Source organism: Tachyglossus aculeatus, chromosome X2, assembly GCF_015852505.1.
Source record: "Tachyglossus aculeatus isolate mTacAcu1 chromosome X2, mTacAcu1.pri, whole genome shotgun sequence".
Taxonomy (NCBI): Eukaryota; Metazoa; Chordata; class Mammalia; order Monotremata; family Tachyglossidae; genus Tachyglossus; species Tachyglossus aculeatus.
In genome coordinates, this window is record NC_052100.1 from 29,697,986 (window position 1) to 29,711,818 (window position 13,833).

The 13,833-nt window shown below is 46.5% G+C and overlaps 1 protein-coding gene across 1 annotated transcript in view; it reads right to left on the bottom strand.

Moving 5' to 3' along the window:
- RIPOR2 (RHO family interacting cell polarization regulator 2) overlaps window positions 1-13,833 on the bottom strand; it is a 91,012-nt gene that overhangs the window by 53,840 nt on the left and 23,339 nt on the right. Inside the window, exons 2-3 of the mRNA XM_038771017.1 lie at window positions 6,312-6,438; window positions 3,711-3,866 (exon numbers count right to left, since the gene is read on the bottom strand). Of these exons, the coding sequence (XP_038626945.1) occupies window positions 3,711-3,866; window positions 6,312-6,438 (283 nt within the window). The remainder of the gene's footprint in view (window positions 1-3,710; window positions 3,867-6,311; window positions 6,439-13,833) is intronic.

Here is a 13,833-nt window from a genome sequence, read left to right on the forward strand (position 1 = left end):
TAATAATAATAATAACGATGGTATTTATTAAGCGCTTACTATGTGCAAAGCACTGTTCTAAGCACTGGGGAGGTTGCAAGGTGATCAGGTGGTCCCACCGGGGGCTCACAGTTTTAATCCCCATTTTACAGATGAGGGAACTGGGGCACAGAGAAGTGACGTGACGTGCCCAAAGTCACACAGCTGACAATTGACGGAGGTGGGATTTGAACCCATGACCTCTGACTCCAAAGCCCGGGCTCTTTCCACTGAGTCACGCTACTTCTCTACTTCATAAATATGATTGACTGAATGAATGTCTGCTAATGCTATTGTGCTCTCCCAAGCCCTTAATGCTTTGCAAGGAACACTACTGGTTGGAACCATCTGCGTGGGGCACAAGGATGAAGACTCGAACTCAAAGCCCCCCCACTAAACATCCTTCCTCCTGCTGCTCCCTTGAAATCCCCCAACCTCAGTTCTCCCCTTCTTCCAAAACTCCTGAAATCCCCACCTCCCCGAGGAGGTCTTCCCTGATTAGGGAAGCAGCGTAGCTCAGTGGAAAGAGCCCGGGCTTTGGAGTCAGAGGTCATGGGTTCAAATCCCTGCTCCGCCAATTGTCAGCTGTATGACTTTGGGCAAGTCACTTAACTCCTATGTGTCTCAGTTCCCTCATCTGTAAAATGGGGATTAAGACTGTGAGCCCACTGTGGGACAACCTGATTGCCTTGTAACCTCCCCAGCGCTTAGAACAGTGCTTTGCACATAGTAAGCGCTTAATAAATGCTATCAAAAAAAAAAAGACTGTGAGCCCCCCGTGGGGCAACCTTATCACCTTGTGACCTCCCCAGCGCTTAGAACAGTGCTTTGCACATAGTAAGCACTTAATAAATGCCATTATTATTATTATTATCCTTCCTCCTGGAGCTCCCTTGAAATCCCCCAACAACCTCAGTTCTCCCCTTCTTCAAAATCCCCTGAAATCCCCACCTCCAGAGGAGGTCTTCCCTGATTACGCGCCATCTTCCCATCTCAGAGAGAAGCAGCGTGGCTCAGTGGAAAGAGCCCGGGCTTTGGAGTCAAGAGGTCGTGGGTTCAAATCCCGGCTCCGCCACCTGTCAGCTGTGTGACTTTGGGCAGTCACTTCACTTCTCTGGGCCTCAGTGACCTCATCTGGAAAATGGGGATTAAGACTGTGAGCCCCCCCCCCCGTGGGACAACCTTATCACCTTGTAACCTCCCCAGCTTTGCAGGTAGTAAGCGCTTAATAGGTGCCATCATCATCATGTTCCCTTCCCACAATGTGTTTATAGTCTAGAGGGAGAGAGGGCAGGGCGCAACTCTCTTTGTCCACCAGAAAGTGGAGAGCCATTGAGGAGAGAATTTGCTTGTAATTTCTGGGTTCTCTGTTTCCCAAACTCCTCTTGCTATTGAGAAGCAGCTTGGCCTAGTGTGGCTCAGTGGAAAGAGCCCGGGTTTGGGAGCCAGAGGTCATGGGTTCTAATCCCGGCTCCGCCACTTGTCTGCTGTGTGACCTTGGGCAAGTCACTTCATTTCTCTGAGCCTCAGTGACCTCATCTGGAAAATGGGGATTAAGACTGTGAGCCCCCGGTGGGACAACCTGATGACCTTGTATCCCCTCCCAGCGCGTAGAACAGTGCTTTGCATGTAGTAAGCGCTTAACAAATGCCATTATTATTACTATTATTAGTGGAAAGAGCATGGGCCTGAGAGTCAGAGGACCTGGGTTCTAATCCCACCTCTGTCGCTGGCCTGCTGAGTGACCGTGGGCAAGTCACTTAACTTCTCTGAGTCTCAGTTTCCTCCTCTGTAAAATGTGGTTTAAAGCCCTGTTCTCCCTTCCCCTTAGACTGTAAGCCCCGTGTGGGACAGGGACTTCATCTGATTTGACAATCTCGTATCTAACACAGTACTTAATACAGCCTTGGAATATAGTAAGTGGTTAAAACCACAATTACTAACGTACTGTAAGGAAAACACATTCATTCAATCATATTTATTGAGCACTTACTGTGTGCAGAGCACTGTACTAATAAGGATGACATTTATTAAGTGCTAATATGTGCAAAGCACTGTTCAGGATACAAGGTGATCAGGTTGTCCCCTGGGGGGCTCACAATCTTAATCCCCATTTTACAGATGAGGGAACTGGGGCACAGAGAAGTGAAGTGACTTGCCCAAAGTCACCCAGCTGACAACTGGCGGAGCCAGGATTTGAACCCATGACCTCTGACTCCAAAGCCCGGGCTCTTTCCACTGAGCCACGCTGCTTCTCTTGAAGCAGCTTGAATCTTCTAGCAGAACTGACTGGGCTCTGGCTTTTCACCCACAAGGTACCACAAAGCCAAGGAAGGACATCTTCATTCATTCAATCGTATTTATTGAGCGCTTACTATGTGCAGAACACTGTACTAAGCGCTTGGGAAGTACAAGTCGGCAACATCCAGGTTCCTGGGATCCTTGAAACCCCCAGAAGATCTCCACGCCTCCCAGTTGATGGCAAAAACATCTGCAGCCACAGCAGTGAGATCCCAAATGTTAACTAAAAACTACCTCCTCCACAAAGCCTTCCCAGATTAACCCCACCTCCTCCCTTCTCCCCCTAAGTCACCCCCGAACATTTCTGTTTGTCTTCCTGGTCAGAGTGGAAGCTCCTTGTGGACAGAGAACAAACAGGTCGCTTCTTGAGTACTTGCCAAGTAAGTGTGTGCTAAATCAATCACTACTACACCCAAACCTCTGCATAATGGATGCTAGGGCTTCTGTTGTGTATTCGTCTTCATCATCAAGCTCTTAGTAATAATAATAATAATAATAATAATGGCATTTATTAAGCACTTACTATGTGCAGAGCACTGTTCTAAGCCCTGGGGAGGTTACAAGGTGATCAGGTTGTCCCACGGGGGGTGGGGGGCTCACTGTCTTAATCTCCATTTCACAGATGAGGGAACTGAGGCCCAGAGAAAAGTGACTTGCCCAAAGTCACACAGCCGACAACTGGCAGAGCTGGTGGAGAAGCGGCGCGGCTCAATGGAAAGAGCCCGGGCTTTGGAGTCAGAGGTCACGGGTTCGAATTCTGACTCCGCCACATGTCTGCTGTGTGACCCTGGGCAAGGCACTTAACTTCTCTGAGCCTCAGTTCCCTCATCTGTAAAACGGGGCTTAAGACCGTGAGCCCCACATGGGACAACCTGATCACTTTGTATCCCTCCAGCGCTTAGAACAGTGCTTTGCACATAGTAAGCGCTTAACAAATGCCATTATTTTTTTTTCTCTGAGCCTCAGTTCCCTCATCTGTAAAACGGGGATTAAGACTGTGAGCCCCCCGTGGGACAACCTAATCACCTTGTATTCCCCCTTGGCGCTCAGAAGAGTGCTCTGCACAGAGTAAGCGCTTAACAAATGCCATCATTATTATTATTATTATTATCTGAACCCGTGACCTCTGTCTCCAAAGCCTGGGCTCTTTCCACTGAGCCACGCTGCTTCTCTATCAATCAGTCAATCAATCGCATTTATTGAGCGCTTACTGTGTGCGGAGCACTGTACTAAGCGCTTGGGTCTGCATACAGTAGGCGCTCAATAAATACGATTGAGTATCAGTGTTTGTTGAAAAAAGTCCCGGGCAGCTGGCAGAGTCGGAGGGTACCCAGAGAGACCCCCTCCACCCGCCAAATTGTGGGCCCACCCAAGCGGGTGGGCATCCTTACTTGAGACCACACTTCAAGGCTCCATAAACCTCCTCCACCCGCTTCGGCTGGGGTTCCTTGGGAGAGCTGTTGCTTTTGTGGGCTAAATTCTGCATTTTCTTGGGCTTCGTCGGCGTCTTCTTGAGAGCCGAGGAGTTTTCGATGAAGGAATTACACCTGCAGAGGGGAAATTGGGGGAGAGAGAGGAGAGAGGGAGTGGGGGGCAAGAGGAGATAGAGAATCTTCACTTTAATCCCCCTTCACCCTGGACTCTGCCCCCTGATTCTATTATCTGAGGGCAATTTCCAAAGTTAAATGTCCCTTTCACAGCTCTTTAGTGTGTCAACTACCAGCAAATCTATCCGAATTAAGAGGAGGCAGGGGTTAGTTTGTGCCCAGCGCCCAGTACAGTGCTCTGGACCAAGTAAGCACTCAAAATATCCGTTCGCTCAGTGGAAAGAGCCCGGGCTTTGGAGTCGGAGGTCATAATAATAATAATGATGGGATTTGTTAAGCGCTTACTATGTGCAGAGCACTGTTCTAAGCGCTGATAGAGATAGATAGGTCATGGGATCAAATCCCCACTCCACCAGTTGGCAGCTGTGTGACTTTAGGCAAGTCACTTAACTTTTCTGGGCCTCAGTGACCTCATCTGTAAAATGGGGATTAAGACTGGGAGCCCCCTGTGCGACAACCTGATCACCTTGTAACCTCCCCAGCGCTTAGAACAGTGCTTTGCACATAGTAAGCGCTTAACAAATACCACCATTATTATTATTATTATTCGCTCATTCAGTTGTATTTATTGAGCGCTGATCCCTCTGCATCATTAAGAAGGAAGCCTCTTCATCTTGAATTTGCATTTTCCTTATGCCATTGGTCTCACCGGGTCATCACAACTTCTCTGTGGGGCAAGTATTATTGCCCCATTTTACAGAGAGGGAGACCGAGACCCAGATCGGGAAACTAGGGGAAGCAGCGTGGCTTAGTGGAAAGAGGCCAGGCTTGGAAGTCAGAGGACTTGGGTTCTAATTCCGGCTCCACCACTTAATAATAATAATAATAATAATAATAATAACATTTATTAAGCACTTACTATATGCAAAGCACTGTTCTAAGCGCTGAGCACTGTCACACACTTGCCTGCTGTGTGACCAGACTAAGCCCCCCTTCTCCTCTGCTCCTCCTCCCCATTGCCCCAACTCCCTCCCTCCCTCTGCTTTACCCCCATCCCCGCCCCAAAGCACTTGTATATACATGTACATATTTATTATTATTCTATTTATTATATTAATAATGTGTATTTATCTATAGTTCTGTTTAGAGAAGCAGCGTGGCTCAGTAGAAAAGAGCTCGAGTCAGAGGTCATGGGTTCAAATCCCGGCTCTGCCAATTGTCAGCTGTGTGATTTTGGGCAAGTCACTTAACTTCTCTGGGCCTCAGTGACCTCATCTGTAAAATGGGGATTAAGACTGGGAGCCCCCTGTGGGACAACCTGATCACCTTGTAACCTCCCCAGCGCTTAGAACAGTGCTTTGCACATAGTAAGCGCTTAATAAATGCTATTATCATTATTATTATTGATGCTATTGATGCCTGCTTCCTTGTTTTGATGTCTGTCTCCCCCCTTCTAGACCGTGAGCCCGTTGTTGGGTAGGGACAGTCTGTTGCGGAACTGTACTTTCCAAGCGCTTAGCACAGTGCTCCACACGCAGTAAGCGCTCTTTAAATATCATCATCATCAATTGTATTTGATCATCATCATCAATCAAATATGATGAATGAACCTTGGGCAAGCCGCTTAACTTCTCTGGGCCTCAGTTCCCTCATCTGTAAAAAGGGGAAGAAGACTGTGAGCCCCACATGGGACAACCTGATCACCTTCATCATCATCATCAATCGTATTTATTGAGCGCTTACTGTGTGCAGAGCACTGTACTAAGCGCTTGGGAAGTACAAATTGGCAACATATAGAGACAGTCCCTACCCAACAGTGGGCTCACAGTCTAAAAGGGGGAGACAAAACCAAACATACTAACAAAATAAAATAAATAGAATAGATATGTACAAGTAAAATAAATAAATAAATAGAGTAATAAATATGTACAAACATATATACATATATACAGGTGCTGCGGGGAAGGGAAGGAGGTAGGATGGGGGGATGGAGAGGGGGACGAGGGGGAGATACTAGGTTGTATCTAACCTACAGCTTAGAACAGTGCTTGGCACATAGTAAGAGCGTAACAAATACCATTATTATTATTAAACCAGACTCACTTGAGGTCACAGAACAGAATTTGATCTCTCCTGGGAAAACACTTTGGAATAACAATAATGGCATTTAAGTGCTTACTATGGGCCAAGCACTGGTCTATGCGCGGATACAAGATTATCAGGTTGTCCCACTTGGGGCTCACAGTCTTCATCCCCATTTTCCAGATGAGGGAACGGAGGCCCAGAGAAGTGAAGGGTTGTCCAAAGTCACACAGCTGACAAGTGGCGGAGCCGGGATTTGAACCCGGCTCTTTCCACTGAGCCACGCTGCTTCTCCAAGCATGCATGCATGCATCCCCTGACCCCCCGAAGCCCCCTTGGGCAGGCGGCCTGGCCAGTCCTTACCTTGACCTTCTCTCCTGGAGGCCGCTGAAGCCGGCAAACGACTGGCTCCTGAAGATGCCATTAGGACCCCCGGGAGACAACACTTGCGGTCCTGTCGACAACATTTCGGGGAGCTGGGTGGGGACCCCTGTGACAGAGAGAGAAAGAGAGAGAGAGAGAGGTGAGTGGAGGGGTGCAAAATGAGTCTCACCCATGAGGCCGATCAGAGTGACCTCGGATAAGTCCCTTATAATAATAATGGTATTTATTAGTAATAATAATAATAATGGCATTTGTTAAGCGCTTACTATGTGCAGAGCACTGTTCTAAGCTCTGGGGGTGATCAAGTTGTCCCACATGGGGCTCACAGTCATCATCCCCATTTTACAGATGAGGGAACTGAGGCTCAGAGAAGCTAAGTGACTTGCCCAAGGTCACAAAAGCGCTTACTATGCAACTGTGACTTACTATGCCACTTGTCTGCCGTGTGACTTTGGGTAAACCACTTCACTTCTCTGTGCCTCCGTTCCCTCGTCTGTAAAATGGGGCTGAAGGCTGCTTAAGCGCTTAGTACAGTGCTCTGCACACAGTAAGCGCTCCATAAATACGATTGATTGATTGATTGATTGATTGACTGGGAGCCCCACGTGGGACAACCTGATTACCTTGTATAATAATGATAACGATAATAATAATGACGGTATTTGTTAAGCGCTTTCTATGCGCAAAGCACTGATGGTATTTCATTCAGTCGTATTTATCGAGCGCTTACTGTGTGCAGAGCACTGTACTAAGCGCTTGGGAAGTACAAGTTGGCAACGTATAGAGACGGTCCCTACCCAACAGCGGGCTCACAGCCTAGAAGGAGGAGACAGACAACAAAACAAAACATATTAACAAAATACAATAAATAGAATAACTATGTACAAGTAAAATAAATATGTACAAACATATATACATATATACAGGTATATGAAACTACAAATATGTACATTTCAGCGCTTAGAACAGTGCTTGGCATATAGCAAGCGCTTAACAAATGCCATCATTATTTATTTATTAGTACATAAATGCTGTTGAGCTGGGAGGTGGATTGTATTTACCCCAAAGCACAGCACATGTGCTTAACAAATACCTCTATTATTTTGCATTTTTGTGAGGAAGACCTCTCTTTCCACTATATCCAGACACAGATCAAAATTTATAGCATCGCTGCAAGGCCAAGCCACGCAGCTATACCTTTCAATTCCAAACAACTAAATGCCACAACCCAGCAAGACCCACTACTGCTTTCCAATACAGTCTAATAATAATAATAATAATAATGATAGCATTTATTAAGCGTTTACTATGTGCAAAGCACTGTTCTAAGCGCTGGGGAGAATGCAAGGTGATCAGGTTGTCCCACGTGGGGCTCACAGTCTTAATCCACATTTTACAGATGAGGGAACTGAGGCCTAGAGAAGTTAAGTGACTCGCCCAAAGTCACACAGTTGACAGTGGCGGAGCCGGGATTTGAACCCATGACCTCTGACTCCAAAGCCCGGGCTCTTTCCACTGAGCCACGCTGCTTCTCCGGTACAGCTACAATAAGATATGAGCTACAATACGATACAATACGATAAGAGCTACAATAGCAGCTCTTAATTGCCCATGAACCATTATTAAATTCAGCCCAAGAAGTGCTCAAATGTTTGGCTAGCGGGATGAAGTATTTGAAAGCCGGATCCTTTCGCGTAACATTTTAAACTTGCAACAGCTGAAAAATCGTTGCCGCCGCCTGTTTTTGTACAGACCCAAGGATAAATCCCAAAAACCCGAACAAAACACCATCACCGAACGCAGCAAACCATGATTCAAGAAGTGATAGTATTCGAGGGAAGGTTTTGAAGAACTCGTTCTCTCTATGGAAACGACTTCTAGGCCGATGTTTTGAATTCTCTGGAAAGATGAAGCCTGGTTTTCAGAGTGGGGACTGAGCCAGGAGGGGATGAAACCTTAAACCACAAGCCAATCTGCTCTAGGTTTGACCGCTGGTTTGGTCACCAACTGACCATTTAATTAGATGACGTTACCATCCTGTCCTGCGGCAGCTGAAATGTCAGAAAAAATTATGACTTCACGTCTTGAGAAACTCTGAGGGTGTTGAAATCAATTTCACGGTTACGCGTAGTCGGGCCGGACTTCCAGGAAATCCTCAGTTTTGCCAGCCCTTCCCCAGCTGACATCCTGGGTGGGCCTTCCTCAGATGGCTGCTTGTAATAATAATGATGGCATTTATTAAGTGCTTACTATGTGCAAAGCACTGTTTTAAGCGCTGGGGAGGGTACAAGGTGATCAGGTTGTCCCACGTGGGGCTCACAGTCTTAAACCCCATTTTACAGATGAGGTAACAGGCCCAGAGAATTGAAGTGACGCCCAAAGTCACACAGCTGACAATTGACAGAGCGGGATTTGAACCCATGACCTCTGACTCCAAAGCCCGGGCTCTTTCCGTTGGACCACGCTGCTTCTCTGTTTACATATTCATTCACTTGTGGCTATTTTTTATACATAGATCTTGCCTACATGTGACTTTGGGCAAGTCACTTAATAATAATAATAATGATGATGGCATTTGTTAAGCGCTTACTATGTGCAAAGCACTGTTCTAAGCGCTGGGGGGGGTTACAAGGTGATCAGCTTGTCCCACATGGGGCTCACAGTCATCATCCCCATTTTACAGATGAGGTAACAGGCTCTAAAAAGTGAAGTGACTTGCCCAAGGTCACACAGCAGACACGTGGGGAGTGGGATTCGCACCCATGACTTCTGACTCCAAATAACAATAATAATAATGATGGCATTTATTAAGCACTTACTATGTGCAGAGCACTGTTCTAAGCGCTGAAAGCCCTGGCTCTTTCCACTAAGCCACGCAGTTAACTCCTCTAGGCTTCAGTTTCTTCATCTGTAAAATGGGGATTCAAAACCTGTACTCCCTCCTACTTTGGCTGTGAGCTCCGTGTGGGACCCAGCGCTTGGAACAACGCTTGGCACATAGTAAGCGCTTAACAAATACCAAAATTATTATTATTACCTTGTGCCTACCATTCATTCATTCATCCATTCAATCGTATTTATTGAGCGCTCACTGTGTGGGAAGTACAAGTTGGCAATATATCATCATCATCATCATCAATCGTATTTATTGAGCGCTTACTATGTGCAGAGCACTGTACTAAGCGCTTGGGAAGTACAAATTGGCAACATATAGAGACAGTCCCTACCCAACAGTGGGCTCACAGTCTAAAACATATACCACTAAATGCAGTGTTTGGCACCTAGGGATTAAAAAACTCTCCAATTATCGTGCTTAATTGTATTCATTGAGTGCCTAGCTAAGTACTACAAGTTAGGAGAATAGAAGAGAGGACAAAAATCCCTCCCTTCCCTGCCCTCAGGGAGTTTACCATTCATCAGGCTGGCTTCAGAGCATCATCATCATCAATCGTATTTATTGAGTGCTTACTGTGTGCAGAGCACTGTACTAAGCGCTTGGGAAGTACCATTTGGCAACATATATAGAGGCAGTCCCTACCCAACAGTGGGCTCACAGTCTAAAAGGGGGAGACAGAGAACAAAACCAAACATACTAACAAAATAAAATAAATAGAATAGATATGTACAGGTAAAATAAATAGAGTAATAAATATGTACAAACATATGTACAGAAATCACTTTAGATCTGAGCCTAACCCCCACTGTGTGAGCTCTCTGGTGGTGGCTCTTCATGAGAAAATCAAGCCATCAATTTATTGAGCGCTTCCTGGGTGCAGGGCACTGTACTCAGCGCTTTGGAGAGGACACTACACAGTTGGTAGACATTTCCTCCACTTCTCTTCCACAAAAACGACACTGAGCACTTCCCAGTCTTTTGCATTTGAGATCACACAGATTTAAAGACGAAACTGGTCACAGGGATTCCTGTTTGGATTTTCCAGCCGGCTTTGGGACGAGTGAAAGAGTTCCGAGCAATCCGGGAGAGGGCAGAGAGTGCGAATTTAGCCTTCAAACAGACTTCTAAAGCAAATCAGAGATGAAAACACACTCGAAGGTCCTTCTTTTCTTTCTGAGGAGCTGCCTCTTTGGGTGCTGATTTACTTCAGGGGGTGATTGGACACCTTGTCGAAGCAAAGAAACGGCTTTGCACTGACACTCAGGCACCCAAATCCGTCAACACACATCCAAGTGGGAAAAGGTGAAAACCCTACACTTTCTGGAGGGGAGTGAGAGAGGTCATCTGCAATTTTCTTGGGGGTGGGGGAGAGGAGAGAAAACAAAGGAAAGAGTGAGGGGGAGAGGGAAGGAGAGAGGGGAGAGGGAGAAGGAGGGAGAAAGAAAGAGAAAGTGGGGAGAGAGTGAAAGAGAAAGTGCCAAAATGTCCAGTTCCCCTTTGGGAATCATTCTATTCCCCACTTTGGTCCTCTCTGGTCTTTTTTGCCAATAAATGAAGCTGCTGCTCAGAACAGTAATCAGGAAAGAGTCAGGTCAACTTCAATATTCAGAAAACTGGTTCAAGTGGGAGGGGACCCCCCTGGTTTTGTCCCACTGTAAAATATATCTTTTTTTGCTTCATCACTTCTATTCAGGTGGCTGATTATTTGGGCAATGGACTGAATTTAAAAGACAGCTAAATAGATACTATATTTTATTTATTACGGCTTAATTCATTCATTCAATTGTATTTATTGAGCACTTACTGTTCATTCATTCATTCAATCGCATTTATTGAGCGCTTACTGTGTGCAGAGCACTGTACTAAGCGCTCGGGAAGTCCAAGTTGGCAACGTATAGAGACGGTCCCTACCCAACAACGGGCTCCAGACCCCGGGTTAAAGAAAGGATCATGAGAATGGACACAGGCCTCCTCACGGCCTAAAAAGGAGGGGGGACCCAGAATCTTATCCCCATTTTACAGAGGAGGAAACTGAGGTACAGTAAAGGCAAGTAAGTTATCCAAGGTTATAGAGGGGGCAAGTGGCAGAGCTGGGGGTAAAACCCAGGACTTCTGACTCCCACCCCTCTGCTCTTTCCACAAAGCTACACTGCAACTACAACTGTTCTTATCCCTGAATTGTTTAAAAGCTAGAGAAGGAGACAGTCAAGCGGAGAGAAATGATGCACCAGGAGAGAGCCGGAGGAAGAGCAGGGATCCACTTCCAAGGGGAGTAGAGTGAATATTCCCGGATGGAATTTCAGAATAACCACTGGAACACACACAGTTGACTACACATAATAATAATAATGGCATTTGTTAAGCGCTTACTATGTGCAACGCAATGTTTTCAGATGTGCTGAGAATGGGGGGAAAAGCACTCCAGCAAACAGTGCTTGGCACATAGTAAGCGCTAATCATCAACCCTATTTATTGAGCGCTTACTGTGTGCAGAGCACTGTACTGGGAGCTTGGGAGGTACAGGTTGGCAACATATAGAGACAGTCCCTACCCAACAGTGGGCTCACAGTCTAAAATGGGGAGACAGAGGACAAAACCAAACATACTAACAAAATAAAATAAATAGAATAGATATGTACAAGTAGAATAAATAAATAAATAGAGTAATAAATATGTACAAACATATATACATATATACAGGTGCTGTGGGGAAGGGAAGGAGGTAAGATGGGGGGGATGGAGAGGAGAAAGAAGGGGAGAGGGGACGAGGGGGAGAGGCAATTGATCGATTGATCAATTGATTGCCATTTGTCTGCTGCATAGGGATAGAGCACGGGCCTGGGAGTCACAAGGTTTGCTGCAGACTGTGAGCCCACTGTTGGGTAGGAACTGTCTCTATATGTTGCCAACTTGTACTTCCCAAGTGCTTAGTACAGTGCTCTGCACACAGTAAGCGCTCAATAAATACTGTTGATTGATTGATCGATTGATTGCCATTTGTCCGCTGCATAGGGATAGAGCGCGGACCTGGGAGTCACAAGGTTTGCTGCAGACTGTGATCTCCCTGTTGGGTAGGAACTGTCTCTATATGTTGCCAACTTGTACTTCCCAAGCGCTTAGTAGAGTGCTCTGCACACAGTAAGCGCTCGATAAATACTGTTGATTGATTGATTGATTGATTGCCATTTGTCTGCTGCATAGGGATAGAGCGCGGGCCTGGGAGTCGGAAGGTTTGCTGCAGACTGTGAGCTCCCTGTTGGGTAGGAACTGTCTCTATATGTTGCCAACGTGTACTTCCCAAGCGCTTAGTACAGTGCTCTGCACACAGTAAGTGCTTGATAAATACTGTTGATTGATTGATCGATTGATTGCCATTTGTCTGCTGCATAGGGATAGAGCGCGGGCCTAGGAGTCAGAAGGTCTGCTGCCATTTGTGTGCTGCATAGGGATGGGGCATGGGCCTGGGAGTCACAAGGTTTGCTGCAGACCGTGAGACCACTGTTGGGTAGGAACTGTCTCTATATGTTGCCAACTTGTACTTCCCAAGCGCTTAGTACAGTGCTCTGCACACAGTAAGCGCTCAATAAATACTGTTGATTGATTGATCGATTGATTGCCATTTGTCTGCTGCATAGGGACGAGGCACGGGCCTGGGAGTCACAAGGTTTGCTGCAGACTGTGAGCCCACTGTTGGGTAGGAACTGTCTCTATATGTTGCCAACTTGTACTTCCCAAGTGCTTAGTACAGTGCTCTGCACACAGTAAGCGCTCAATAAATTCTATTGATTGATTGAACGATTGATTGCCATATGTCTGCTGCATAGGGATAGAGCGCGGGCCTGGGAGTCACAAGGTTTGCTGCCATTTGTGCGCTGCATAGGGACAGGGCATGGGCCTGGGAGTCACAACGTTTGCTGCAGACTGTGAGCCCACTGTTGGGTAGGAACTGTCTATATATGTTGCCAACTTGTACTTCCCAAGCGCTTAGTACAGTGCTCTGCACACAGTAAGCGCTCAATAAATACTGTTGATTGATTGATCGATTGATTGCCATTTGTCTGCTGCATAGGGACGAGGAACGGAACTGGGAGTCACAAGGTTTGCTGCAGACTGTGAGCCCACTGTTGGGTAGGAACTGTCTCTATATGTTGCCAACTTGTACTTCCCAAGTGCTTAGTACAGTGCTCTGCACACAGTAAGCGCTCAATAAATTCTATTGATTGATTGATCGATTGATTGCCATATGTCTGCTGCATAGGGATAGAGCGCGGGCCTGGGAGTCACAAGGTTTGCTGCCATTTGTGCACTGCATAGGGACGGGGCATGGGCCTGGGAGTCACAACGTTTGCTGCAGACTGTGAGCCCACTGTTGGGTAGGAATTGTCTATATATGTTGCCAACTTGTACTTCCCAAGCGCTTAGTACAGTGCTCTGCACACAGTAAGCGCTTGAAAAATACTGTTGATTGATTGATTGATTGCCATTTGTCTGCTGCATAGGGATAGAGCATGGGCCTGGGAGTCAGAAGGTTTGCTGCAGACTGGGAGCCCACTGTTGGGTAGGAACTGTCTCTATATGTTGCCAACTTGTACTTCCCAAGTGCTT